This window comes from Phascolarctos cinereus, unplaced genomic scaffold, assembly GCF_003287225.1.
Source record: "Phascolarctos cinereus isolate Bilbo 61053 unplaced genomic scaffold, phaCin_HiC Scaffold_3;HRSCAF=262, whole genome shotgun sequence".
NCBI classification, from domain to species: Eukaryota; Metazoa; Chordata; class Mammalia; order Diprotodontia; family Phascolarctidae; genus Phascolarctos; species Phascolarctos cinereus.
Window position 1 is genome coordinate 140,845,911 of NW_027555736.1, and position 27,402 is coordinate 140,873,312.

The following is a 27,402-nucleotide window of genomic DNA, read 5'->3' on the forward strand; positions in this document are numbered from 1 at the left end:
CATGGCAAGAGGCAATAGAATACCTCTTTCTCTGCTGTCACACCCCCAAATGCCACATTTCCTCCTCCACTTGATTCTCCAACTTATCAGAAGGTGAGTATAAATGTAGAAAAGAGAATACTGAGCACTCTCAGAGAGATGTGACCTCTAGTGTAGGGTAGTGGTACCCTATGACAAGTTACAGTGGCACTCACTCACTCTCCCATATATACATATATATGTATTGTGCAACAGAACACATTATTCCTATATATATATATGTGAGTATACACACATGTCTGTACACAGTGTGCACTGTATATACACACATGTGTATGTGTGTACATGTATGTGTGTATATATGTGTATAATGTAAGATATATGTGCTGTATATCATGCAACATATATAAAATGTACATACTGTAGTATGTCTATATGTGTGTTTGTATACAAACACATATGTGTGTGTATTACATTTGGCCCTAGATAAAAATTATATGTTAATAGAAGTTTGGTATCGACCCCGTAATTCTCATCTGCTGCCATTCCAGGAGCATCATACTGCCTCAGTCCTTCCTCTCTAACACCCTAACCAAGGCCATGGTCCATTTCATTTATCTTCTCACTACCCACAAAACATTCCTGCCAGCTTTCCATCTTATCTCCTCATGACTTTACACTTGCTTTTTGGATACAAAGGTGGTGACATCTAGTTAATCTAATAAACAAATCTATGCAAATGTGTTAATGAGCTCTCCTGGCTTGACAGGGGCCTTCTGGTGATTATTTCTTAACCCAAAAGAATGACTCTACACAGTGGGAATTTCAAGCATCAGTTTCATAGGATCATAGATTTAGAACTAAGGGATCTGAGAAGTCAGCTAGTCCAATCACCTCTTTCTACAGATGAGGAAACTGAGGCCCCAGAAGACTAAGCAGTTTGCCCAAAGTCACACAGCAAATAAGTATTAGGGAAAGGATATAAACCTTTAAGATTTTCTGTCTCCAAATGTGTAGCTCTTTCTTCTGCACTCCATAATGGTAACCTAGCAAGGGAGAAATATGCATATGTGCATACATATATATATAAACATACATATGCACAATATATGCACATATGTACGCACGTAGAAGCAGCTAGGTGGTACAGTGGATAGGGCACTGGGCCTGAAGTCAGAAAGACCTCAATTCAAATCCAGCCTCAGATACTTACTAGCTGTGTGACCCTGGGCAAGTCACTTAACCCTGTTTGCCTCAGTTTCCTCCTCTGTAAAATGAGCTGCTGAAGGACATGGCAAACTACTCCCATATCCTTGCCAAGAAAATTCCAAATGGGGTCACAAAGAGTCAGACATGATGGAAGCAATGAACAACAACAATAACAATATGCACACTTGTAAATGTGTGTGTGTGTGTGCATGTGTGTCTGTATACACATACATTTTCTTTCAAGCAAGGGATCATGACACCCTTCATATCACACCATAGAGAAAGCTATTTGTTCAGTTTAGTCATAAGGTTGACCCCACCAACTTATGAATGAATTGGAAAAGGACCATCAAGTGCTGAGACAGGCTAGAATGCACCCTTAAGAACAAAGTGAATAATCTGTTTTCCAAAGCAACAGTATGGCTTCACCTTTAGAATTCTAGTATCTTAGATTTAGAGATAGAAGGGAATCTACAGATCATCTCGGTCCGACTCTCTTAGTCGACTCCGTCACCATGTTTCAGCTACCTTCTGCCTCTGCCCTGTAGTCTCTATCTCCCATTGGTGATTTCCTTCCAGAACTTTCATTTTGAGCAGAAGCCGAAACCACCATCTTTCACCGTCTAGATTTTGCTATCATGGCCCCAGGGCAGCTACCTCTCCCCATATCAGCTCTCTTTGTCTTCCACCTTTAAAGTATAAATTTCTGACGAGTCGAAAAACCTGAACACTATAATGAAAGAAATAATACGAGAAAAATTCTCAGAACTTTTTTAAAATGTATTTATTTTTAGTTTCCAACATTCACTTCCATAAGATTTTGAGTTCCAAATTTTCTTCCCATCTCTTCTCAGAACTTCTGAACACAGAAAATGAAATGCCAATCGAAAGAATTCATAGATTGCCTCCAGGGAAAAAAAAATCTAAGGCTGCAAACTCCAATACACATAGTGTTAAATTTAACAATTCAATTAAAAATAAGTTCTGCAAGTGACCAGGAGGAAGACTTTCAAACACAAAGGAATGGAATAACACAAACCATTCTGCACCCATCAAAATATGTAAGAGGGAATGAAATAATGTGTTCTGTTGCACAATGTAGCTCAGGATGCAGCCCAGTGTGACCTACTCTGCAAATCTGGGTTTAGCCATAAATGAAAAAAGATGGGTGTTCAATAATAAAGAGGCATTTGAGACATTCTTAGAACAAAAGCCACCCTTGAAGAGATCTTCTCAAACAGACTAGACAACAGAAATGCTGGAAGGGTGAATGAATGCACTAGCCAAGGACAGCCACAGCAACAAAACAGCAGAGACTATTAAGAGACTTCTTTTTGCATGTAGACAAGGAGACCAAAGGGAAGGTGGAAGTCAGGTGGAGATAACAGAGGAGAGGCGGGACTGGGCCATTATGGGCAGAACTTTGTGACGGCTGCCAGTAGGTGAATCAATTCGGGGGGTTTTTGTTTGGTTTCAGTGGAACTGCATTACATAATGGGAGGGTGCATGAAAAGGGGAGGGGAGTAGATGGGTGGAACTATGTGTGATACACACAAGTCAAAGCAAGGGCCAGCAATGAGGGGAAGGTGACCTCTGGTATTTCAAAAAGAGAGGATCCCAAAAGGGAATGGGTGAGGCGGAAGGCGGAAAGAATTAAAAAGGGGGCAGAGAAAGCCTACCTTTGGTAGTAGGAAGGGGCTACTGATAAATGTTTCTACAGGTGAAGAGAGATGTTCTGTAAAGGAGATGGTGATCTTGTGCCAGGTGTTGTCTGGGGGATCTGGCACTAAGGAGGAGGAGATCTGGAACTCCTGGAGGTAACTGGCCCCTGGGAAACTAGAAGGCCATAGACCCAGGGAGGAGCTATTGAGTCAAATGGAGAAAGAAGGGAACTGGGGGAGGGTAAAGATCAGTAGTGGGCTACATAACCAGGGATGGGGTGGGAAAGGGAGGCCCTACCATGGGGCAGTGTCCTGTCACCTGAAAGAATTGGCATTTTTCTGGGAGTCACAATGGAAAAGGCGAATCCACAGGGCAAGCTGTACAAGGAAGTGGCAGAAAGTGCCTTGAAGGAAGAATTTAGACTGTACACCTTGGAAGTTCTGATTCCATGAGGAATGCAGAGAATAGTGAGGGACTAAATCATTACAGAGGTCATACAGGAAAGAAGAAGGGTCTAGATAATGGAGAGAGGGACTGAAAGAAATCCCCTCTAGAAAGGGGCACAAAGAATGACATTTTTAAAGCTAATAAATAGGACTGGTTGAAGAGAGGAGAGAAAGAGGGTATCTATTTGACTAAAAGAGAGGGAGGAAAAGAGGCGAAGAATTAAATAGCCAGATGGTTAACTAATGGGAGGTGGGACAAGGAAGGTGAGGGAAGGGAGTCAGTGGAAATAGGCCCACCTTAAAAAAAAGATTAAGCTAAAATAACTGAAGGAACACAGTTGCTGAAGGTTTTAGGTAGATGCTATTTATTATTTTAAGGAAGACTCCATTTATTCCTATGCTCTCTAGTGTTTTTAATAGGAAAAGGTGTTGTATAGAAGAACAGAGAGAAAAATCATAATTTGAAAAACAGAATATTTTTCATTTTACTCATATTTGTACTCTCAGAGCTTTAGCACAATGCTGGAACATAGTAAGTGCTTAATAAATGCTGATCGACTTGAAACTGAAGCCAGGGAAGTTAAATGATTTGCCCAAGATCAGACAGGAAAAAAGTGTCAGAGTCATGATTCGAACCCAAGTCCTCTGGTCACTCTTTACGCTGTACCAATTAACCAATCAAGAAACATTTATGAAGTGCCTACTGCGTACCGCATTCTTTCTTGTGCATTGGCACTGACTAGTGTTTCTTTCTAGGCACATTTAGGGCCTTAATCTATGTCATTCTCGTATGTCAGAGGGAGAAGCCATCATCTCCCTTAGGGTCTTGAGCTCCAAAAACACAAGCGTGCAGCCGTACTTCTTCCATCATAGGTCCAGCACCCAAAGTCACTGAACCTCAGTCAGAGAGTCAACAAGAACCGAGTAAGTGGCCAGCACTGTGCTAAAAGCCAGGGACGCGACTTCTTCAGACTTCTGTCCCCAAAGCGATTGAGTCAGAGGCTGAAATGAGCTTTTCTGCTCGCACCAAGCACTCGTGCCTTTTGCATCGCCCTTCTCAACACAGAGTTCACAGCAACCAGCCAGCGAATTGCTTCTTAGGGATGGTCAGCCCTAGCCAGCCCACGCAGAAGATTCAACAGAAGCCGGCGACTGAACACCTGCCATGGAGAAATTTGGAAAAGAGAAACAGACCCAAGCGCTGCGGAAATGTTAGAAAAAAGGCACGTAACCTCCCAGAATGCGGGAACAGCTTTGTCTGTCTCTGGATCCTCACACAGTGTCTGGCATACAGTAGCCGTCTATTGAATGCTTGCTGACTGAAAACATGAACATGTTTTTCATAAGAAGCAAAAAGAGAAATCAAAATTATGAATGCCATCAGCAAATATCAGAAAGGTTTTCAGCCAACCTGGACTTACTTGAGGGAGAAGAAAAGTTAGATGCACTGAGTATGAAGACATTCAATTCAATAAGCACTTATTAAGTGACTCATATATAAGGCACTAGGCATACAAAGATGAGAAGGAAAATAGATCTTGCCATCAAGAATCTGACAATTTACTAGGGGCTACACATACATACATACATACATACATACATACATATGTACATACATACATGAATAAATACATAAAAATAAATAAAGTCTTAAAATATATGAAGTGTTTGCAAAGTAATATGAAGTCATTTTTTGAGGTGTCATATAGGATATGGAACCTAAGTAAGTCTTCAAAGACAACTAGGAATTCTACGAACTGACTGTGAAGAGAGAGTGCATCCCAGACATGAAGGACCATTTGGGTAAAAGAACAGAGATGAGAAACAGAAGGTCATGCGTAGGGCTGGCAGCCCCCTTTGACTACAATGGAAAAAAAGAGCCACAGAGCGGGAGTAATGTGAAGTCGGCCTGGAAAGGTAATTTGAAACCATATTGTATTGGAGGGCTTTAAAATATAGACTAGAGATGTGATATTTTATTCTTGAGGCAATAGAGAATCATTAAAACTTTTTTTTTGAGTTGTGGGTGAAACAGATCTATACTATAAGAATAGCAATTTGACAGCTGTGTAGTAGATGAAGTAGAGAGAGGAGGGATTGGAATTAGGCAGACCAATTTAGAATCTAGTGTAAATCTAGATGAAAGGCAATGAAGGCTCAACCTGGGGTATATACAATGTAAGCAAAAAAAAAATGGATGCAAGAGATGTTGTAGGATTGGCTAGAGCTGACAAAAGATTGGTTATGAGAGTTGAGAGAATGAACAGTTAAGCATGATTTCCTGGTAGAAAACCCGGGTGACTAGAAGGATGGTAGAGCCAGCAAAATAAATGAGAAAATTTGGAGTAAGGATGTGTTTAGGGAAAAATACAACAAGCTCCATTTTAATACGTCAAATTTGAGGTGCTTTCAGGGCATCTAGTTTGAAATGTCAGATGGGTAGTTGAGGCCACTAAGTAATACAGAGGGTAGAACACTGTGCCTGGAGTCAGGAAGACTTGAGTTCAAATCCAGCCTCATTTACTAGCTATATAACCCTAGGCAAGTCACTTACCTGCTCTTTGCTTTGGTATCTTCAACTGTAAAGTATGGATAATAACAGCATCTACCTCTCAGGGTTGTTGTGAGGAGCAAATGAGATAATATTTGTAAAGCGCTTAGCACAGTCCCCGGAACCTAGTTGGCGCTCTGTAAATGCTTATTCCTTTCTCTTTCCTGATATGAGAGTCTAATTGAACCTGTGGGAGCTAATGAGATCACCAAAGCAGAGAATGTCAAGGGAAAAGAAAGAAGCTAATGCCTAACTTCTAGGGCTGTGTCCCAAAGAGATCATAAAGATAGGAAAAGGACCCACATGCACAAAAATATTTATAGCAGCTCTTTCTATGGTGGCCAAGAATTGGAAATTGAGGGATGTCCATCCATTGGGGAATGCTGAACAAGTTGTGGTATATGAATGTAATGGAATACTATTGTGCTATAAGGAGTGATGAGCAGGCAGACTTCAGAAAAACCAGGAAAGATTTACATGAAGTGATGCTGAGTGAAGTGAGCAGAACCAGGAGAACATTCTACACAGTAACAATCACGTTGTGTGATGATCATCTTTGATAGACTTGGCCCTTCTCAGCAATGCAGGGATCTCCAAAAATCTCATGATGGAAAATGCTATCCACATCCAGAGAAGAACTATGGAGTTTGAATGCAGATCAAAGCATACTGTTTGCTCTTTTTTTTTTCTTCTGCTTTGTTTTGTTTCCTCTTTCTTGTGGTTTCTTCCAATTGGTTCTAATTCTTCCTTAAAACATGACTAATGTGAAAATATACTTAATAGGAATGTATATGTAGAGCCTATATCAGATTGCATGCTGTCTTGGGGAGGGAAGAGGAAAGAGAGGGGGAGAAAATTTAAAACTCAAAAGCGTATGGAAGTGATTGTTGAAAATTAAAAATAAACTAATAAAAGAAGAAGAGGCTAATGCCTAATGGATAAAGATAGGATTAAGTGACAAATCCAGTCACAATTTTGGTGGAAAGAAAGGGCCTAAGTGGAACACTCATGCTACAATGATATGTCCAATTCCCAATCCACAAAAATTCAGGGTGGGAATCCAAGAAGGCAGGGAAGAAAGGGTCTAATAAAAGACCTAGTAAACAGGGAGAGATAAAATGAGGAATAAAACCTGCTAAGTGCCATAGTTTTATAGAGATGAGGGAGATGGCACAAACAAATGAATTGTCAGATTTATCCCCTTTTTAAATTGATACCTTTGAGAGCTTCTTTTATCAAAGTCATTTCCTGATATGCTCTCCCCACCTCAATGAACCCTCTCTCGTAATAAAACAATCAAGCAAAACTAACTGGCAAAGTGATGTGCTTTGGGACAGCATATACAACATGTAGTCTCCCACTTCTCTACCAACAGGAGACCCAGTCGGACAACAATAGGTCCCTGGCCAAGCACCACTTCATTGTTCTTTTTTGGGCCCTCCTTGCTCAGAGTAAATGTAAATATTAACTGTTTCTCTTTTGGCAAGTAACCCTGAAGGTTTTCCCCTCCTGGCTTGATTTTTTTTTTTAATTAAAGAGGCCATCCCTTGACTCACTCCTTAAAGAGGCCTATTCACTGAATGGGTGTTACCTCACTGGAAGTGAGAACCTGAAAAGACCTTAGCTTAAAAGGGTCAGGGTCTTCCATTGCATTGATGGCCTTCTCCAGTTGTCCTAATGAATATCTGGCCACTGGACCCAGAAGGCTCTGGAGGAGAAAGTGAGGCTGGTGACCTTGCACAGCCCTCCCTCACTCAAATCAAAGTCAACTGCAAGGCATGTCATCACCTCCCTGATGTCATGATCCTCTTTGAGAACGAAGGACAAACACAACAACAACCAATAGGAGTGATGGATGTTTTATTATATGTTCTCCAGAATCAAGACTGGATCAAACCAAGATTTTCTTTGTTTGTGTAACATAGGAAATGGATCTGCAAAACAGCCAGTTATTTCACAAAGAGTAAAAAAAAGCATTAGATTCCCTACAACTACCTGGATTCATGGACTACTCTAGGAACCATTTCAGTATGTTTATCTACATGTTACCTTATGAAAAATTGTCAAAAATATGGAAATTTTCTGTGCTACAAGCACCCCTGAAATAAAGGATGAAATAAGAAATGATTAATTTCCCCCAAAAGTCACAGTCATAACATTAATTAGGATGAATCTATTTGACATGAAATAAGCATTACAAGTCTTTCTCCATGAGCTACATTGTAATTTAACATTAATTGACCGGGTCATCAATTTAAGGTAGCACCAGCAGTATATTCTTTTTCCCTCATCTGAGTCATGGTTAATCAGTCTTTATGGCCTCTACAAAACACAGAGGATTCAGTGGAGTCCATTCACCATCTGGAATGGAAGAACAGACATGTCAGAGTTTACTCCCTCACTGTGGGGCTTTTTTTTAAAGGGATCTCTCCCAGGTCCCCAGACTTTAACCACATGGACAAGGCATAGTCTTTTACATGTAAAATGCATCATGTGCAATTTATTCACTCTCAGAAAATCCAGACTCATGTGTTCTCAATATGAGGTCCAAAAGTCTAAGGTTTAAAAAGAAATTTGCTGATGCTTGCAAGTATTCTAGACCCTACCTTAAGAAACAAACAAGTAAGTCAGCTTTCTGCACCTGTGCACACCTTAGCATGGCAGCATAGAAAAATAAACAGTGACTGCTTTCAGAGCACAGCTGGCTTTTGGTAACCTTGGCAGCATAGCATCATAGTTTATTATTGAGCCGGAAGAAACCTAGGATGCCATCAGGTCCAACCTTCTTTTTATACAGATGAGGAAAGTGAGGCTGAAAGAAATTATATGACTTCTCCAGGGTCACGCAGCTAAAGGACGTGAGGCAGGATCCTAAGCCAGGTCTTGTGTACTCTGAGGTCCTCACTCCTATGGTAACAGTCTGACAAATCTTCACTTGAAAGGTTAAGGATTATAATGATTATAGGGTGCTAGACTTGGAGTCAGCTGGACTTGAGTTCAAATACTTTCTAGCTATGTGACCCTGGGCAAGTTACTTAACTGCTGTCTGCCTCAGTTTACTTATCTGTAAAATAGGAATGATAACAGCACTTACCTCACATGTGAGGTTGAAAGGGAGCAGGTGATCTATTCCCAGGATCTCAGTTACAGGGTAGAGAGGAGCATTGGAGTCACAAGGAAACGGAGGCCATAGTTACTGGTTGCAGTACCAAGGTAGACAGAATATGGTATCCCAATGGAGCAGAGACCCTTCCTGAGTAAGAACCGGAGCTCAGACCAGGAGGGCAGTAACCACACCTCTCCCCCCAGATCACATCACTTTGGAAGCACCAAAAATTTACAGACCCCCAGAACCTGGCTGTGAAAATAGCAAGGCAAAAAAGCCTTAGCTTGAAACAGTGACCACCCTCCAAACCCCCAGGTGAAGAGGCTAACTCCAACATAATATTCAGAGTCAAGAAATAGGTTGGGAAAATGAGCAAAAACAACAGCAACAACAACAAACAGCAAAAAGAACTCAGCCATACAAACAAGTCCTTAAACATTAGCACCCAGTGATAGTAAACACCTGGGCAGAAAGAGATATCAGGAGACCTCTGTACTAGCAGTAGGACCAGATGACATGTGGCAGCTGTTATCCCATTATCTAGTTCTGGGTCACAGTGCCCATCAATTGGGGAATAGCTGAACCAGTTGTGGTATATAATTGTGATAGAATCCTATCCTCTTATAAGAAATGATGAAGGGGACAGTTTCAGAAAAACCTGGGTAAACTTACAGGAACTGATGTAAAATGAAGGGTGCAGGAACCAGGAAAACAAGCTTCACAGAAACGGCAATATTGTAAAGATAATCAACTGCGAAACATTTAATAACTGATCTATGGAATGGCCCACCACTGTTCCAAAGGACTCATAAGGAAAAATGCTATCCACCTTCTGATAGAATACAGATTGAGGTATGGTTTGTTTTTTCTCTGTTTTTCTTACCCCACTCCCCTTTTCAGAATGTAGTTAATATGGAAATTTGGTTTGTATGATTTCATATGTGTAATGGGCTTTTTAAAAAATTTCTTACCTTCTCAATGGGTAGGACATGTAGGTAAGAATCTAGAACTAAAAACAAAACCAAAAAAAGAATAAAAAAAGACAATAAAAAACAAAAGACTGGTGAAAGAATATAAGCAATATCACCTAATAAAACAACAAAAAGAATTGGAAGGAAAAATCAGTTTAAAGAAAACTTGGTGACAGACTCAATTGAATAGTCATCCAGGGAACACTTAAGCATGAAACTAGAAAACAACAAATAAATGAAAGATGGAAAAAAATCTGTAAGGATTTTCTTAACAAACTCATTTTAGTATCAAAGAGTAGAGCAACAACACTTGGAGTTATTTTATGATGATTTTAAAATCCAACATTTTATTCAGAAGAGCAAAATGCTGCCTTAAAGGCCCTCTGCCATCAAAGTGCCTTGCCTGAATGACAAAATTATATGAGAATTCATGAAAGATGGAACAAAAGAAATAACCTTGTTTGAATCCTTTTAATAATTATTAATAAGAATCAAGTGAGCCTCCTCATATGAGAGACAAATGTCCCCTAAAAATGTTTGTCATGGTCATGATTGAGATAGAGCATAGAGTCAAAGTTGAAGAGGGATCCAGTAAATTTGAGGACCTTCAGATATTCGCATTGTAAATGCGATTGTGTTCACTGTATCAAACCACAACAGCATTTCAAAGCCTCTACACCCTCTCAAAAGTTTGGTTTAACAATCTACACAAGAAAAATTAAGTGAATGAAGAATGACTATTTTTCAATCTATAATATGTAGTTGCACAGACTATAGAGTTCATCCATCAGCATTTCTGTCTTGGAAAGACACAGCAAAAGGTGAGGGGGGGAACAGAATTTTAAAGGAGATTGGGCTAAATAACTTGAGAATGCCTTGTTGTTTTAAGTCTTATTCTTTCTCTTCTAGTTTAAAAAAATGTGCTTTTTATTCTGAAACACTAAAAATAACATATCCACATACACAGCAAACACAAGCAAAGACTGTATATGAAGAATCTTTATTTCAAATCACTTGCATTTTTTTAAAAAATGTACATAAGAAATGTAATACGTTACTTTCAAAACTGTCCTGCTCGTCTGTGATTTCATCTGAACGTCCTTATGTTATCTTCTACATATGCTTTATCAAAAATGTTTCAATCGCTCTTTTCCCCTCCATCATTATTAGTAACTCTTCTCCTCATGCTCCCTTTCCATTTAAAAAAAAAAAAAGTCCTACGTAACAAGTATAGTCAAGCAAAATGAATCCACACAATGGCCATGTTCTAATCATGCTCCACCTAGAGGTCAAATTTAAAACATCCACCAACAGATGAATTCCCTTACCCATGATACGGAAGCTAGAAATCATCATTAGATTTCTAAAACTGTTTTCTCCCCAGAGCTGTCATAAAATTTGATTGTGTATAATGATGTGGCAACATTCCAGTTGACTATATGTAGACATCAATTATTTTGAACATTTTATCAAAACAACTATCTACTGGCATAACTGTAAAATAAACATTGGCATAGATCGGAGAGTAGAGAGAAGAACTGCACTGTTTTTGCTGTTATTCTCCTGTAATGTGCATAGGGTTGATAACTTTTCTAAGATTCATAATGCCTTTATCAAATTGAGGATTTTTAGAGTATTTTAAAGTAAAATGCAACCAGACTCTTTGCTGAGACATGGAGCCTTATACTAATTAAGGGGATTTAACTAAGTTTTATAAATAACGGCTACTTTAGGGAATAAGTCAATATCAAAACTGTTAAAGCAAACACGTAAAATCTAGGTACGAGAGCAATTAAATAAAAGGCTTTTCTGGGGTGGGGGGCAGAGAAAGGGACAGCTTCCCTCTTCTACTCTTTTGCTGGGTTGTTGTCCAGGATCTAGAAGCAGTAGCAACTCTGTTGTTAAAGGGAATATTACAACTACTACTAACGATGATTATATTGCACTTTGTGGTTTAACAAGTATTTATCTATGATCACTATGGGAGGCAGATAGCTCAAGTATTAGCCTCCTTTTAGAGAAGAGGAATAATAGGATCTGGAGATAGAAGGTTCCCTCATTTTACAAGGGAGGACAACTTAAGACATTAAATCAAGTTCACAAAGGCGGAAGTGACAGGTCCAAGATTTGAACTACATATCTGGCCTTTCCTTTACATCATGCTTTCTGAGGCTCTGAGAGGTTAAGTCACTGGCCAGTAAATGACAGGCAAAGATGGGATATTAAAAAATTACCTATCAGACCCAGGATTATCGCTGCCTAGCAGGTGGAAGAGGATAAGACAGAGGTGATTCCTTCTTTCTCTTTTAGATGGGTTTCTAGAACAGTTGGGGTAGGGAAGATGGGGGGAGCTTATATCAATCTGGTGGAGACATCTCAGTATCCTCAATATGAAAAGCTACTGTATAGCATCTCTTTCTTTCTTTCTTTCCTTCTTGGCTAGGCAGTGGGATTAAGTGACCTGCCCAGGGTCACATAGCTAGTAAGTATTATGCGTCTAAGGCTGGATATGAACTCAGGTCCTCTTGAATCCAAGGCCAGTGCTCTATCCACGGTGCCACCTAGCTGCCCCACTAGCATCTATTTCTTCCTAACAATTTGATTTCTTGCTGTTGAGAGTTGGAAGAGGCATGGCTAAAGGAGGCAAAACCAAGATGACAGAGGGAAAGGAAGCAAGGTAGTGGAGCTCGTCTCCACAAACTCTTCCTAATATACCCAGAAAATGCATCAGACTGAATCCTAGTGGAGAAAAACAGAAAAGGTTAAAATGAGTCCTTTGTCTAGCCCAGGTAAGTAGGGAAACAGACAGGAAGGCCTGGAGCACTGGAGCCTGGATCAGCCCAGGAGTATGCTGCACACAGAGTTGCAGGAGAAGTTGTGCAATAGAGCAAGAGGAGTTCCCAGACCCATAAGAGGACACTATCAGACCCACAGGGGGGGTACTGCGATGGAAACAGGTGCCAACTGACAAATTTTGTCACCCACTAGTAAGTTCCTGATGGCATATCCTGGGCAAAGTAATTCCCGTTTGCAGGGGCATTCCTAGGTAGAGAGGAGAAGCTGGGCAGTGTACTAAGTAAATAGGAAGTTCAGAAGAGTAGCAGCAGCAGTAGTGTGGCTCAGACCTCAGGTCAAAGGGTCTCCCTTCAAACTTCTAGCCCAGCCTGTAGAGAAATAACAAAGGCAGAAATCCCAGGCCAAAGGGGAGACTACGATTCTGCCACTCTAAGACAAAGAAACTTTCCAGTAGGTTGATAGGGGCTGAGTGCCGGAGCAGTCCACTCTTGCTCAGACAGAAACTCAGGTCAGGAACTTGAAGAGCTCAGATTAGAGTGAGCGATTACACTTTACCCAATCACCCACTTTGGGAGCAGTGAAAGCTTGCAGGTCCCCAGCCTGTCGCTAAGATCCCAGTATAATACAACACTCCATACCCCAAGAAAACGGCAATGGGACCAGCCCAGACCTTCCCTCCAGAAGTGCCACAGAGCCCAGCTTTAACATCAAGTCCAAAGTCAGAAAGTAGAACACACAAAGAAAAATGAAAGAACCCCACCGTAATGAGGTACTACAGTGGCAGACAGTCAAGACACAAGCACAGAAGAGAGTAACTACAAAATACATATAGATATTGAGCACAAACTCAGCTAGAACTCCTGTAGGCAAGAGTTAAAATGTTTTTATAAATGGAATGAGTACTTGAGGAAAAAACTGGAACAGAAATGAGAAATAATGGGAAAAAGAATTGGAAAGGGTTAGCACAAGAGGTACAAAACCTTGTCCAAGAAACAAATTGCCTAAAAGTCAGAATGGACCAAATAGAAGTCAATGACTCTGTAAGTCAACAAGAAATATTAGAACAAAGTCAAAAGGCTGAAAAAATGGATGAAAATGTAAGATATCCCACACAAAAATCAATAACAACACTGACCTGAAAAAGAGATTGAGGAGAAAAAAACTTAAGAATCATTGAACTATCTATGACAAAAAAAAAGCCTAGATATTGTATTTCAAAAAATCTGAAAAATGTCCATATCCTTTAGACCCAAAAGGCAAAGTGGAAATTGAAAGAATCAACCAATCATCTCCTGAAAGAAACCCCAAGACAAAACCTCCAGGGAACATCATTGTCCAAGTCCAGAGCTTCCAGGTTAAAGAAAAAATACTGTAAGCATCCAGAAAGAATTCAAGTACTGAGGAGCCATAATCAGTGGCTTAGCAGTCATCACTGTAAAGGGGCAGAGAAATTGGAATATTCCAGAAGTCAAAAGGTATGGGCTTATAGCCAAGAATAACGGACCCAGCAAAACTGAGGAAAAAACACACCTTTAATGAAATAGAAGACTAACAAGCATTCCTGATAGAGACCAGAAGTGTGTAGAAACTTTAAAGTACAAACACAGGAGTTAAGAGAGATACAAAATAATTATTTTGTAGATTGATTAGTATGGCACTGAATAAGTAAATTATGTAAATTGTCATTTTTATCATATTGGCTCAGCGTACCCATGAGCAATTGATATTTTTCCAGTGTTTATATCTATTTTTACTGGTGTGAAGTGTTTGTAATTGGGTTCATATAGTTCCTGGTTATGTCCTGGTACATATACTCCCAAGTATTTTATATTGTCTACAGTTATTTTAAACAGAATTTCTCTATCTCTTTTTGCTGGGTTTTGTTGGTAACATATAGAAATGCTGATGACTTATGTGGATTTATTTGACATTCTGCAACTTTGCTAAAGTTGTTCATTATTTCAACTAGTTTTTCTTTTAGTTGATTCTTTAGGGTTCATTAAGATGCCATTATATCATCTGTAGAGAATGAGTGTTGTTTCTTCACTGCCTATATTTATTCCTTCTTTCTTATTTCTAGAGCTAGCATCTCTTGTATAATATTGAATAATAATGGTGATAATGAACATCCTTTCACCCCTTATTAAGAAGTGATAAAAGACTAAGGGAGAATAAATTACTTACATTCAAAAATGGGGAGATGACATATGTGTGCCCTCTGATCCCTACAATCATTAAGGTTCATAGAGTGAATCTAATTAGATAAGGCCATGAAGTGGTTCTGTCATGTCTTAAGAACAGAAAGAGGGGGAAAAGGAATAAACTAGAAAGGGAGTGGAGCTCTGGGAGGGAAAGAAAGATTAGGGAAAATCATCTCATGTAACTAGGGTACATAAGTAGATGTCTACATAAATGAGGAGGGAGTGAAGGAAATGACTGACATTAGAACCTCACTCTCAAGAGGTGAGTACAGAAACATATTTCACTCAGCAGGGAAATAGGAGAGAAAAGGAAGAAGAGGGAAAGGGGTGTGAGAGGGAGGACAGATTAAGGAAAAGACTGGCCGTAAGCAAAACAAACTCAAAGCATGTACAAAAATATTGATAGCTCTTTTTGAGGTGGCAAAGGATAAGAATCTGAGGAGGGTCCCCATAAAGAAGTGAATAAACAAGCTACAGTATGTAAATGTGAGGGAATACTATTGTGCTGAATTCTTATTGGTGTCATGACCAACCAACATTCCAGGAGACAAATGATGAAACACGTTTTTTCCATGTCCTGATAGAGGTAAAGGACACAGAAGAATGACACTTTTTTTTTTTAGGATATGGACAATGTACAAATTTATTCTGAATAGTATATATGTGAGTAATAGGTTTTTATGTTCTCAATGAGAGGTAGGGAAGAGTTGGGAAGGTGGAGCTCAGACAATTACAAAAAGCAAAAAAAAAACCCAACTCTGATCAACAAAATAAGCAGCCACAGTTCCTGAGGACTCAGGAGGAAACATGCTGCCTACTTCCTGAGAGAGAAATGATGAACTCAAGAATGCAGATTGAGACTTTTTTAAGACATGGCCAATGCAAAACTTTGACGATTATACATGCTTATAATTGAGATTTTGTTTTTCTCGCTTTCTCAAGGTATGTGTGTGGGTGTTATGAGAGGGTGAAAAGGCTCTGTTTGAAAATAAAACTGTATATTTTACAAAGGAAGAGATGTGACTAAATTTATAAGTGAAGAGAAGAAGGATGAAACAATTGACTCATGATGTAAGCCTACTGAAGCTGAACATCAGACAAAACTAAAAAATAACTATTTCATTCATCTCAGCAGAATGTAAGCTACACGAAGGCAGGGGCTATTTATTATTTTGTCTTTGTATCCTTAGCACCTAAAATAGGTCCTTGCATATAGTGAGGAACTAATAGATGCTTTTAGATAGCACTGAACCACGTCCGTAAATAACATCACCAGTAAATACATCAAGTAGTTTATTTCTTTGAAAAAGTTTACGTACAATCACTGACGGTCAATGTAACACACACAAAAAAAGCAGAGCAAAACATTCTGATTAATGATGAAATGAAGGATTAAGAATACTGGTGAGTTTGATAAATTTCAAACGTCACTTCTGCATAGTTTAAGAAGATAGCCATGCCATTTTAGAATAAACCTTTAGTTCAATGGCTCAAAAATGAGCTATTCCTAAGAAATATGACTTTCCTATGGATAAAATAATAATGGTATCTCAAAGTCATGATTAAGAAACATTTTTTCTTTTTTTTTTTTTGGAGACAATTGAGGTTAAGTGACTTGCCCAGGATCACACAGCTAGTAAGTGTCAAGTGTCTGGTCTGAGACTGGATTTGAACTCAGGTCCTTCTGACTTCAGGACTGGCACTCTATCCACTGTGCCACCTAGCTGCCCCCATAAGAAAGTTTTAAAGAAAAAGATTGGTAGCATACTTTTTTGCAATGTTTCTTTATGCCTTTTTAAAAACTATCATTATTCATTAGTACAGAAAATTTGTTCAAAGAAGCAAATTTTATAAATGATGATTTTTTTAACAGGAAAAAAAGATGATGACAAAAAGGCAGCTATGGGAACATAAAATAAAGGTATCTATTACTTTTTGTTTCAGAAATGAATAGTGGTTAACCTCAATTTTTGAGGACATACATGAATGGTACTAGAGAAGTGATCCATATAAAACCTACTTGGTGACAGGACAATGCAAAATTTAAGATCTCCATTCCTAATGTAAACAAAAATAAAACATTATCAAATTTGTGCATTATTGAACCAAAGTTCAATTTTATTTCATTATTTTATGAGACAGATGACTGATAATAAACTCTTTAAAACGCAATAGTTTTATTCCAATTAAATTAAGAAAGCTCAATTGCTTCTTTTTTTGGAAGGTTTAATAGATGGTGCATTAACAGTGAACTTTAGCCAGATCAAGCTTAAATAAAAGAATGTTGTAATAACAAGATTACTTCTTCAAAGAATATTTTTCTTTCTGATAATCTCCTGCCAGTTTGGTTTGTTTTAACTTACACATATGAATTGTAGGGATTTAATAGTTCCTTTTAATCAGCATTTCAAAAATATTTCTGTTCACATGTGATAAATAAATGTTCGTTTTTTTGACTGCCTTAAAATCCTTTATGATTTTTTAAATGATACTCTTTGGGATACCACTAGATATTCAATGTATTATATAAAAACATTTCATACCTCTAAGCCCTAAAACAAATTAAAGTGCAATATTTTCATATACCAATACCTGCAAAATCACTTTTTCTGGGACAAGCATACAAAGTTTCCCTCAATGTATGAATTATATTCAACATGGAAAAGAGAATATAGAGCACTGTAGAATTAAATAATGCAACCTATCCCAGATTCATTATATTATAATATAATGAGAAAAAAATAATGTCAAAGGAAAAACATGGGTAAAAAGTGTGATTTCATTAGGAAATGGGAAAAAAATTCTTGTCTTTTTTTTCATTTCATAGATTTTTTTTTGTTCACAATTACATGATTTATTTTAAATTTATCTCTAATTCAATTATTTAGAATAGCTAAATAAAACTTGGGAGTGTCAAACGTTTATCTGTTGCTTAAAAACCACTAAAGAAAGCAATGATCATTATTAAGTTCTCTTCCTCATGTCTCAGGATTCCAATTTACAACCAGGCCTTTTGTTCCTTGTTAATTCGAATTTATTCTTCCCACTCCAAATTCGAAAAATTTTAAAGTAAGGCTCATCTAAAGGTATTCAATGTGCTACTCAATAAAGAAGTACATATGTATCATGTAACTGCTTAAAAATTAATTTAGCACTTGAGGAAAAAAAAGAATACTCTGGCAAGTTCAGTCAGTAGGTTTCTTAAATGAAAGATTATCTTGGTTACATTCTTCTAGAACATGATGGAAGTTCTGACTTCTCGACTAGACAGCCATAACATCTAATTCATTTCCAACAAGATGATCATACAATGGAAGAACAGCATCAACCCAATATCTGGTAGAATAATTAAGGTAGCATTTATTGCCTAACTACTTTCAATGATGATTGCTTCACTAGCTTTTGCTGTTGTCTTGTTGACTGGGCATCCTCAATGGCATTACATGCTCTCTGTAAAATAGAATATTATGAATTAGAAAAATAATCATTAAATTGTAGAAATAAATTTTGGAGGAAATGAAGGAGAAGAGAATAAACAGGAGAAATTGGCCATGTTATATCTGATAAAGTTTCAACCAACTTTCACCTACCACATGGATATTTATCCTCCAAAGGGCAATAGTGAGTATGGTAGGACCTAGTGAAAGTCTTTTAAGGATAAGGGAAATTTGGGCTTGTTTTTAGGGAGCAGGGAAGTAACAAGTAGACCGGGAGAAATTAGAAGGAGAGAGAGAATACTAGTGGGGAGCAATTGTAGAGGATATAGATTAAGGTTATATGTAGAGGAGTAGCCTTGGTTAGGGAAACAGCCACCTCTTCAGCAAAGACTGGAATGAAGAATGTAGTGGGGATATCATATCAGGGACATGTGAGATGAGGAGATATGGAAAAGAAGCTGTAGTATACAGCCTCAGTTTTTCAGTGAAGTGTGAGGTGAAATCTTCAGCTGCAAGAGGGAAAGAAGAAGCTGTGGGAGGCTTGAGGGAAAAAAAAGGTCTGGAATAGCTGCAGCAGTGAGTCTGGCTAGAGAAGAATAGAGTGATTGCTTTATGACAGTGGGGGCCCAGTTGAGATTATGTAACTGTAGCGGACCAAGGAAGCATTGTTTTATACTTTCTGTGGTATCAATTAATAAAGGAAGTGGATGGTGAGAAAAGAAAGAAAGCCAGAAGATGGTTGTGGAATGAAGATACCACACTATACCACTCTCATGGGTTATTTCTTTTTTTTCTCCACCTTTACTTAGAGATAATGTTGACAACCAAACCAATTTCTGCAATCAGCAGTGGAGAACAGCTTCAGAAGGAACTTCAGAACTATCACTTTAAATTGTTTTTCATAACATCTATCTCTCATACTTGTTAGAATTTGTTACAGTAGAAATAGAATGCACTCCTTTCTTTAAAGAGGTAGGTCTCAATTCCATTCAAAAATGTTAATTTCTGGAGAAAAGAAAATCCTGACCTATAATAACATCTTCTGATTTTTAAATACATTTTAAATATGTGGAGATCAAAAAGTAATGTACATAAAATTTTAAGATATGCTCCTTTCCATTTGTAACAATGCTCTTTTAACATATAACCTTGTTCTTCAAATTAGTCAATGTTACCATGGCAATCATAAAATTTGGGCCCCTGTGAGCAGGCTAAGACAATGAAGACAGAGACAAAGAGATGTGGAAAATCCTCTGACTCTAGCATTTTCCCCATTCTATGCATTTCATCTGTCCTCTCAAGGCCAAATTTTAGTGTCACTTAAAGGACAGGAACTTTGTCTTAAACAACTCTGGGTTCCTATATAATACTCAGGACATGATCATACATTGATACAACAAACATTTCTTAGTTGTCTGACATATGCTCAGCATTACCATCAATAATTATAGTGCAAATGATGAGCATTATACAGGCTGAAGAAAATTTAGGATGACTCATCCCCAAGCAATATTGCTGGAAGTCAGAGTCTGAACTGAAGGGCAAGCTAGAAAGTAGAGGAATAGCAAAGAGTGCCTCACTTGCACTCTTGAAATCATTTCTAAACCTTTTCTTCTGGGTGAGTTCCAAGTCTAGTTGGCAAAAAGCCATGCAGGATAATTCTGAATTTACCTACCAAAATTCTAACAGAAGGGATGACTGTTCCTACAAGTTGAAAGAATAAAAGTCACTAATTGTCCAATGCTAATAGAGTTCTTCTCTTTCCTTTTCACTTATAAAATCTTTAAATGATTTACCATTGCTATTGTTGGATCTTGCAGATAAACTTTTCGTAGACAAACTTGATTGACATTGTCTTTTTTGTAGAACAACCCATGATCCTGTTTCAAAAGAAGATAGAACAGAAACAGTTCTAGCTAGGCACAACAAAACAAAAGACATCCCACAGCTTTTAAATGGATACTTAAATGCCAACTCTACTTTCTATTATGCCTTCATTCCCCAGGACACTCATTATTGGAAATTTCATTATTTTGCAAGATTGAATCTTCCTGGTCCTCACCTCTTGTCAGCACCCTTGTTCCTCTGGCTGGACCCTACGACTACAGCCTTCAGCTCTAGGGCCTCTATTTTAAGAGAAGGCCCATACCAGTTTTTTCCATCAGCTTCTCTGGAACTCTCCAATTCATCCCCAGACCAGGTACCTTTCCCCCTTCACTCACCTATTTTTCAACTTTGTTTTCTGTACTGTCTCCTCCCCCATTACAATGCTTCCTTACCTTAACTGAGATTTTTAGAAGATTTTCATCAACAGTTGGAGGTGATACAAAATCTTCAAATGGGTGTTGCCATTCTGTGGACATGTGGCCTAAAATCTCCACTTCCTTTATGAAAAGCACTCGCCTATTCATAAAGATAAGTAGGAAAAAAGTGATTAACAGAGCTAATCTTTTCCTCACATGAGCTATGCTGAAAAATAGGATGCTCAACTGATCATTGCCCACTAAAATGTATACTGCAGTTCAGATTAAAGAAAAGTGATATGCATATTGGTTTAGGAAACTAAGATTAAAAAGAACCTAACACTTTCAAAGTTTACCCCTTGCCAATTTTGCAGTATTTGGAAAGGTGCAATATTTCATGAAACTACACTAAAATTAACAGGTATGTCATTTGAGACAAAAGGAGTTTCCAGTTACAGCTGCCTTATGCTGAGGCCTTATGCTGAGGAATAGGTATATATGTCACACTGGCCACACTCTGGCTGGAGAAACCAGATGGGCAGAAGCCTCTGAAAATTGTTTACCTGGTAAAAATTCCTTACCTGTTTTCTAATAGTATTCATTTATAAAGGAGTATACCTTCTAGTCAAGAAAGAACATGTAAGATGTCACAAATGTTAAATGTCAAAGGGTTTATTTATAGCTCACTATGATCATATTTGGATGCCTTAACACTTACTACAACAAAACAAAACCTATTATAGAAGAGTAGCTCATTTGCTCACCAGAAATAAAGATATAACAGTGCACTTGAGTAAGTCCACTGGTTTCTCATTATATAGTTCAGATTAACTGCTTGGGAAGACAGACATAAGATCAAACATATAGAGCCAGAAGGTGTCAGAGACTAATTAGTCAATTGTCCTCATTTTAAAGATGAAGAAACCGAAGTTCAGAGAGATTAAGGGACTCACTCAAGATCATACAGCAAGAGATGAAGTCAAGATGGTGGAGTACAGGAAGCACTAAAGCTAGCTCTTCCAATATTCCCCTCCAAATAACTTCCAAATTAACACCTCAAATCGAATTGTGGAGCAGCACAACCGAAAAAAGAAAAGTCAAAGTAAGATATTTTTCCAGCCCAAGAAAACTTAGGAGGTTGGAAGGAGAGATCTGTGACACTGACCTCCAGACTCTGGCCTCAACTGCATGCAGGGGCAACACCAGTTGTGGCCTTGAAGGTAGCTATGACAGCAGTGACAGCAATACTAGGAACTCTCAGCCCAGAAAAGGTCAGGGAATTTGGCAACTGGTCAGAAAGAGATCTGAGAGAATGCCTAAACTAGCACTGGGCACAGGACCAGGCACTACTTGGTTACTCCACTGTCCATACCCACTTCCAGGTCACAGTCTCAGGGCAGAGTACTTAGGTCTTCCTAACTCCAGGTTTGGTGCTCTAACCAGTGAGCCACCTATCAAATTCTATCAAACATTAAAAAATTAATTCTAATACTATATAATCTATCTGGGAAAAAAAAAACAGGTAAAGAAGGAATCTTATAAATCCCTTTTATGACATACATAATTTTAATACCTAAACCAAGGAGAGCAAAAACTGTGAAAGAAAACTATAGACCAATTTCCCTAATGAATACTGGGGCAAAAATTTTAAATAAAATACTAGCAAGGAGACAACAGCAATATATCAAAAGATATACTGGTACTATGACCAAGTGGAATTTATACCAGGAATGCAGAGCTGGTTCGTTATTCAGAACTCTATAAGCATACCTGACCATATCAATAATAAAAACAATCAATGAAAAAAATGCGAAGGAAGGTAGCCTACAAGTACCAAAGTACTTTGTATACTACAAAGAGGTAATCTTCAAAACAATATGGTACTAGCTAAGAAACAGAGTGATGGGTCAGCAGAATAGGTTAGGTACGCAATATACAAAAGCAAATGGCCATAATAATCTAGCATTTGATAAATCCCAAAATCCAAGCTTGTGGGGCAAAAATTCACTATCTGACAAAAAAACTGCTGGGGAAACTTGGAAAACAGTCTGGCAGAAAGTAGGCATCAATCAACATCTCACATCATATATCAAGATAAGGTCAAAATAGGCACATGCTTTAAACATAAAGGGTGATATTATAAGCAAATTAGGGAAAAATTACCTGTCTGATCTATGAATAAAGGAAAAGTTTCTGACCAAACAAGAGATAAAGAAGATCACCAAAGGTATAATAAATAATTTTGATTACATTAAATTAAAAAGTCTTTGTACAAACAAAACCAATGCAGCCAAAATTAGAAGGAAAGCAGGAACCGGGGTGTGGGGGGGGGGCAGAAGAGGAGGGGAGGGAAGGGAAAGGGAATTTTCTGCAAGTTTCCATGATAAAAAAGGCATCATTTTTCAAATATATAGGGAACTAAAACAAATTTACAAAAATAGGAGCCATTCCCTAACTGATAAATGGTCAAAGTATACGATTGGGCAGTTTTCAAAAAAAAGAAATCAAAGCTATCAATAATTATATGAAAAAATGTCTTAAGTCATTAATAATTACAGACATGCAATTACATTAAATTAGAAAAATGCAAATTAAATGCAGAGAAAAATTAAAACAACTCTGAGGCACCACCTCACACCTATCAGAAAGCTAACATGACAGAAAAGGGAAATGATACACCAGAGGCATTGTGGAAAAACAGGTATAATAATGCACTGCTGGTGGAGTTTTAAATTGGTCCAACCAATCTGGAGAACAATTTGGAACTATGCCCAAAGCGCTATAAAACTATGCATACCCTTTAACTCAGCAATACCACTACTAAGTCCATATCCCACAGAGATCAAAGAAAAAGAGAAAGGACTCATGTTTTAAAAATTAAAATTTAGAGTAGCTCTTTTTGTGCCTGCAAAGAATTGGAAACAGAGGGGATTCTCATCAGTTGGGAAATGGCTGACCAAGTTGTGGTATGTGATTGTGATGGAATATTATTGTGCTAAAAGAAATAATGAGCAGAATGGTTCCATAAAAACCTGAAGAGACAAGTGAAGTGAGCAGAACCAAAATAACATTGTACACAGTAACAACAATATTGTAATGATGATCAACTGCAAAAGATTTAGCTACTCTAATCAATATAATGATCTATGACAGCTCCAAAAGACTCATGATGAAGAATGTCATCCACCTCAAGACAGAGAACTGATGAACTCTGCATGCAGACATGCATATTTTTTCACTTCCCTTATTTTTCTTTCAAAATGGCTAACATGGGAATGTCTTCCATTACATCACATATATAATGGGTATCGTATTTATTGTCTTCTCAATAAGCTGAGAGGGAACCAGAGAAAAGGAGAGAATGTGGAACTCAAAATTAAAAAAAATGAATGTAATTTTTAAAACTATAAACTAGGAATTAATGAGCTTTTCTTAAAATGATTTTTATTGCTGTTTAGTCATTTCAGTCACGTCTGACTCTTCGTGATCCCATTTGGAGTTTTCTTGGCAAAGATACTGAAATGGTGTGCCACTCCCTTCTCCAGCTCATTTTACAGATGAGAAAACCGAGGGAAAAATCGAGTTGCCCAGGGTCACACAGCTAGTAAGTGTCTGAGGCTGGATTTGAACTCAGTTTGAACTTCCTGACTCAGATCTTCCTGACTTCATGCTGGGTACCATGTCCACTGTGCCACTCTTTTAAAATGATAGGCAATATCCATCTAAAACCCAGAGCAAGCTTCATCTATAATAGAAATAAACTAGTAGCCTACTCAGTAAGATAAAGGGTGAAAGGATGGCCATTGTCACCACTATTATTCAACATTACACTACAGACGCTAGCTCTAGCAATAAGAAAAGAAAAACAAATTGAAGGAATAATAAAGGCAACGAGGAAATAAAACCATCATTCTCTCCAGATGATATGATGGCATCTTAGAGAATCAACCAAAAAAACTAGTTGAAACAATGAACAACTTTAGCAAAGTTGCAGAATATAAAATAAACCCACACAAATCATCAGCATTTCTATATATATTACCAACAAAACCCAGCAAAAAGAGAAACTGAAATTCCATTTAAAATAACTGCAGACAATATAAAACACTTGGGAGTCTACGTACCAGGTCACACCCAGGAGCTGTATGAACACAATTACAAAACACTTTTCATACAAATAAAGTGGAAAAATATTAATTACTCATGAGTAGGCTGAGCCAATACAATAAAAAGGACAATTCTACCTGAAGTAACTTACGTATTCTGTGTCATACCAATCAAACTACCAAAGAATTATTTTATAGAGCTAGAAGAAACAAAAACAAAATTCATCTGGAAAAACAAAAGGTCAAGAATATCAAGAGAATTAGTGGGAGAAAAAAAGGTGATACCCATGCTGGTTGTGGCATAGAAACATAACGGAACATTGTGCCATATGAAATTATATATATAAAGTAGATCATAGGCAGGCAGGTGGTGTGTACTGTAGGTAAGTTACTTCATCTCTTTGTGCCTCGGTCTTCTCAGCTGTAAAAATGAGGACAATAACAGCACAGACCTAATGGGGTCGTTGTACGAGGATAGAATGAGGTAACTTGTAAAAATGCTTCACACACTATAAAGTGCTTTATGAATACTAGCTATAATCTATTTAAAGATAAAGAAATATGGAAAGACATATAGGAATTCAGACTTTTAAAAAAAGCAGAATAAAACTAATATGTATGCTGACTATAATTCCATAAACAGAAAAGGAGATGATGTTTTAAAAGGAGCAAAGTAACAAACAAAATGTTTTTGTTATCTTGTTAGTTTATACACTTTTTAAAAACTAGTCTAAATAATAGACTTTACAATTAATGTGGATCTTTTTTATTTGAAGGTTTTGTTTTTTAAACAAAAAATACAAATAAAAAATAAAAATGTATAAAGTAGGAAATTCCTTTGAAGCCTTAATTTCAAAGAAAATGATGATTTCTATTAATTTTTCAACCCAGTAAGGAGAATATGTCAAGGTATTCATCAATTCAATTCAATTAAATGGTCATTCATTAAAGGCATATTGTATGTTCCAGGAGTTGTACTTTGATAGAAAGAAAAAAATGAAAAGTCCCTGCCCTCAAGGAGCTTACTTCCAATAGAGAGAAATAACATAGACACAGAAAAACAAATAGAAAGGAACTACAAAGTAATTCTAGGGGTTAGAAGGCATGTAACAACTGGGGAGCTCAAGAAATGCCTTGTGTAGGAAGTAATGCTTGATGTGAACTTTCAATGGTACAAATACAGAAGAACGCAAGAATCACTAAAGGACTGCGGGACAAAATGAACCTAAGAAAAAGCTGGTAAGTTTAGAAATTCTCACCAAGCATTCATCAAAAGTGGTAGCTGTAATTTAATGCAAATTTTGCCTTCCACACCCATTCTCTACTTTGAGCCTATAGAACTATGTTATCTAGAAAACTTGAAATACATTGTTTAGAAAGAATCCTCCAAAGTTGGATACTGGGATTAATCCCTAGGAGAAAAAAAGGAATATTTCTGTGCATTTATTTCAGAAAAATGGAAATCTGTCTCACAAAGATTCAATAGACTCTAAGGCACAAATAAATAGAAACAGAACTAGCCTGTAAAAGAGAACACCAGGTACTCTAAATATAACTTTACATTTAAATGTGATATTATTACCACTCTCTTTATGAATGCTGAAAGTTAAGAGACCTAAGTTTAAGAACCAGTTCTACTGATTAGTTGTGATACCTTGGATAAATCATTCAATTTGTCTAAACTTCAGTTTCTTTTTCAGTAAAATTATGAGGTTGGATTAAATGATCTCTAAAGGTGACAATTATTGATTAAATCAATCAATCAATTATTAATTTAACTTGAATCTAAATTACTGTTCAATATTTTAATTTATTAAATTATTGATTTATTTATATTTTAATTTATTTAAATTCTATTTAAATTTTAAAGTTCACTAGTTATCCTCCCAAAATTTTCCTTTTTATATACATGTTAAGTTTCATTAGAAAAATGCCACGTAATTTACCTATTTGTAACCACAAGATTTGCATTTTTCCATCCAGGAATGGCACAGTGGTACTGATAGGTTTCACCATCCAGCTTTTTTATGTGATTCTGAAAAAGAAAAAAAGACTCAAACACTAGAATCACATATTTGTAGTCATCTCCAATACTGGAAAGCAGATTCACTGATTACAGTGAGAGTTCTAGATTTGAAATATCGATTCCTACAAATGGAATCTAAATTTCTAATATTGGTATAGGAAGCTAGAAAAAAATTCCTCTCATGTTCTTCTCCAATCAATTTTCCTTATTGCCTATACAAATAAATATTACTAAAGGTTTATTAGCACTATTTCAATTAAATACATTTTGTTCAGCTTTAACAAATGATAAAACTGTTTTTAAAGGGTTAATTAAACCCAAATTATATAATATCAAACATGTGAAAAGGCAGCATTACAACATTATATTTACAAACAAGGCAATGGCTGTATAGGGGGCTGTTTTCCCCCTGTAATGCAAAAAAGGCAACATATATTATTAATTTAATATAACTATATAATAACAGATACATTTGTAGATTATACATAGGCAGGATTATATTCACCTATTAAGTTTTATTTCAGATAAAAAGTACAATAACAATATTAATGAGAACATAGAATTTCTAACATTTTAAAACAGTTACCATTAATTTTTGCTAAAAACAAATATAAACATAAGATAATCCAAATATAAATAATAAATACACTAGAAACATATTCTTCTAGA

General features: G+C 37.2%; 1 protein-coding gene and 1 long non-coding RNA gene across 2 annotated transcripts in view; both read right to left on the reverse strand.

Annotated features, from left to right (window-relative positions):
• Window positions 1-7,690: 7,690 nt before the first annotated feature.
• Window positions 7,691-10,157, reverse strand: LOC110195761 (uncharacterized). Its single transcript, XR_013485099.1, has 2 exons — window positions 8,942-10,157; window positions 7,691-8,208 (listed from the first exon to the last, which is right to left on the reverse strand). It is a non-coding gene; the product is annotated as an uncharacterized LOC110195761 (long non-coding RNA).
• A 6,044-nt stretch (window positions 10,158-16,201) lies between these two features.
• Window positions 16,202-27,402, reverse strand: part of VPS13C (vacuolar protein sorting 13 homolog C) — a 173,174-nt gene continuing 161,973 nt past the window's right edge. Inside the window, 4 exon segments of the mRNA XM_078151183.1 lie at window positions 16,202-18,371; window positions 20,155-20,238; window positions 20,638-20,761; window positions 26,654-26,742. Of these exon segments, the coding sequence (XP_078007309.1) occupies window positions 18,282-18,371; window positions 20,155-20,238; window positions 20,638-20,761; window positions 26,654-26,742 (387 nt within the window). The 3' untranslated portion in view covers window positions 16,202-18,281.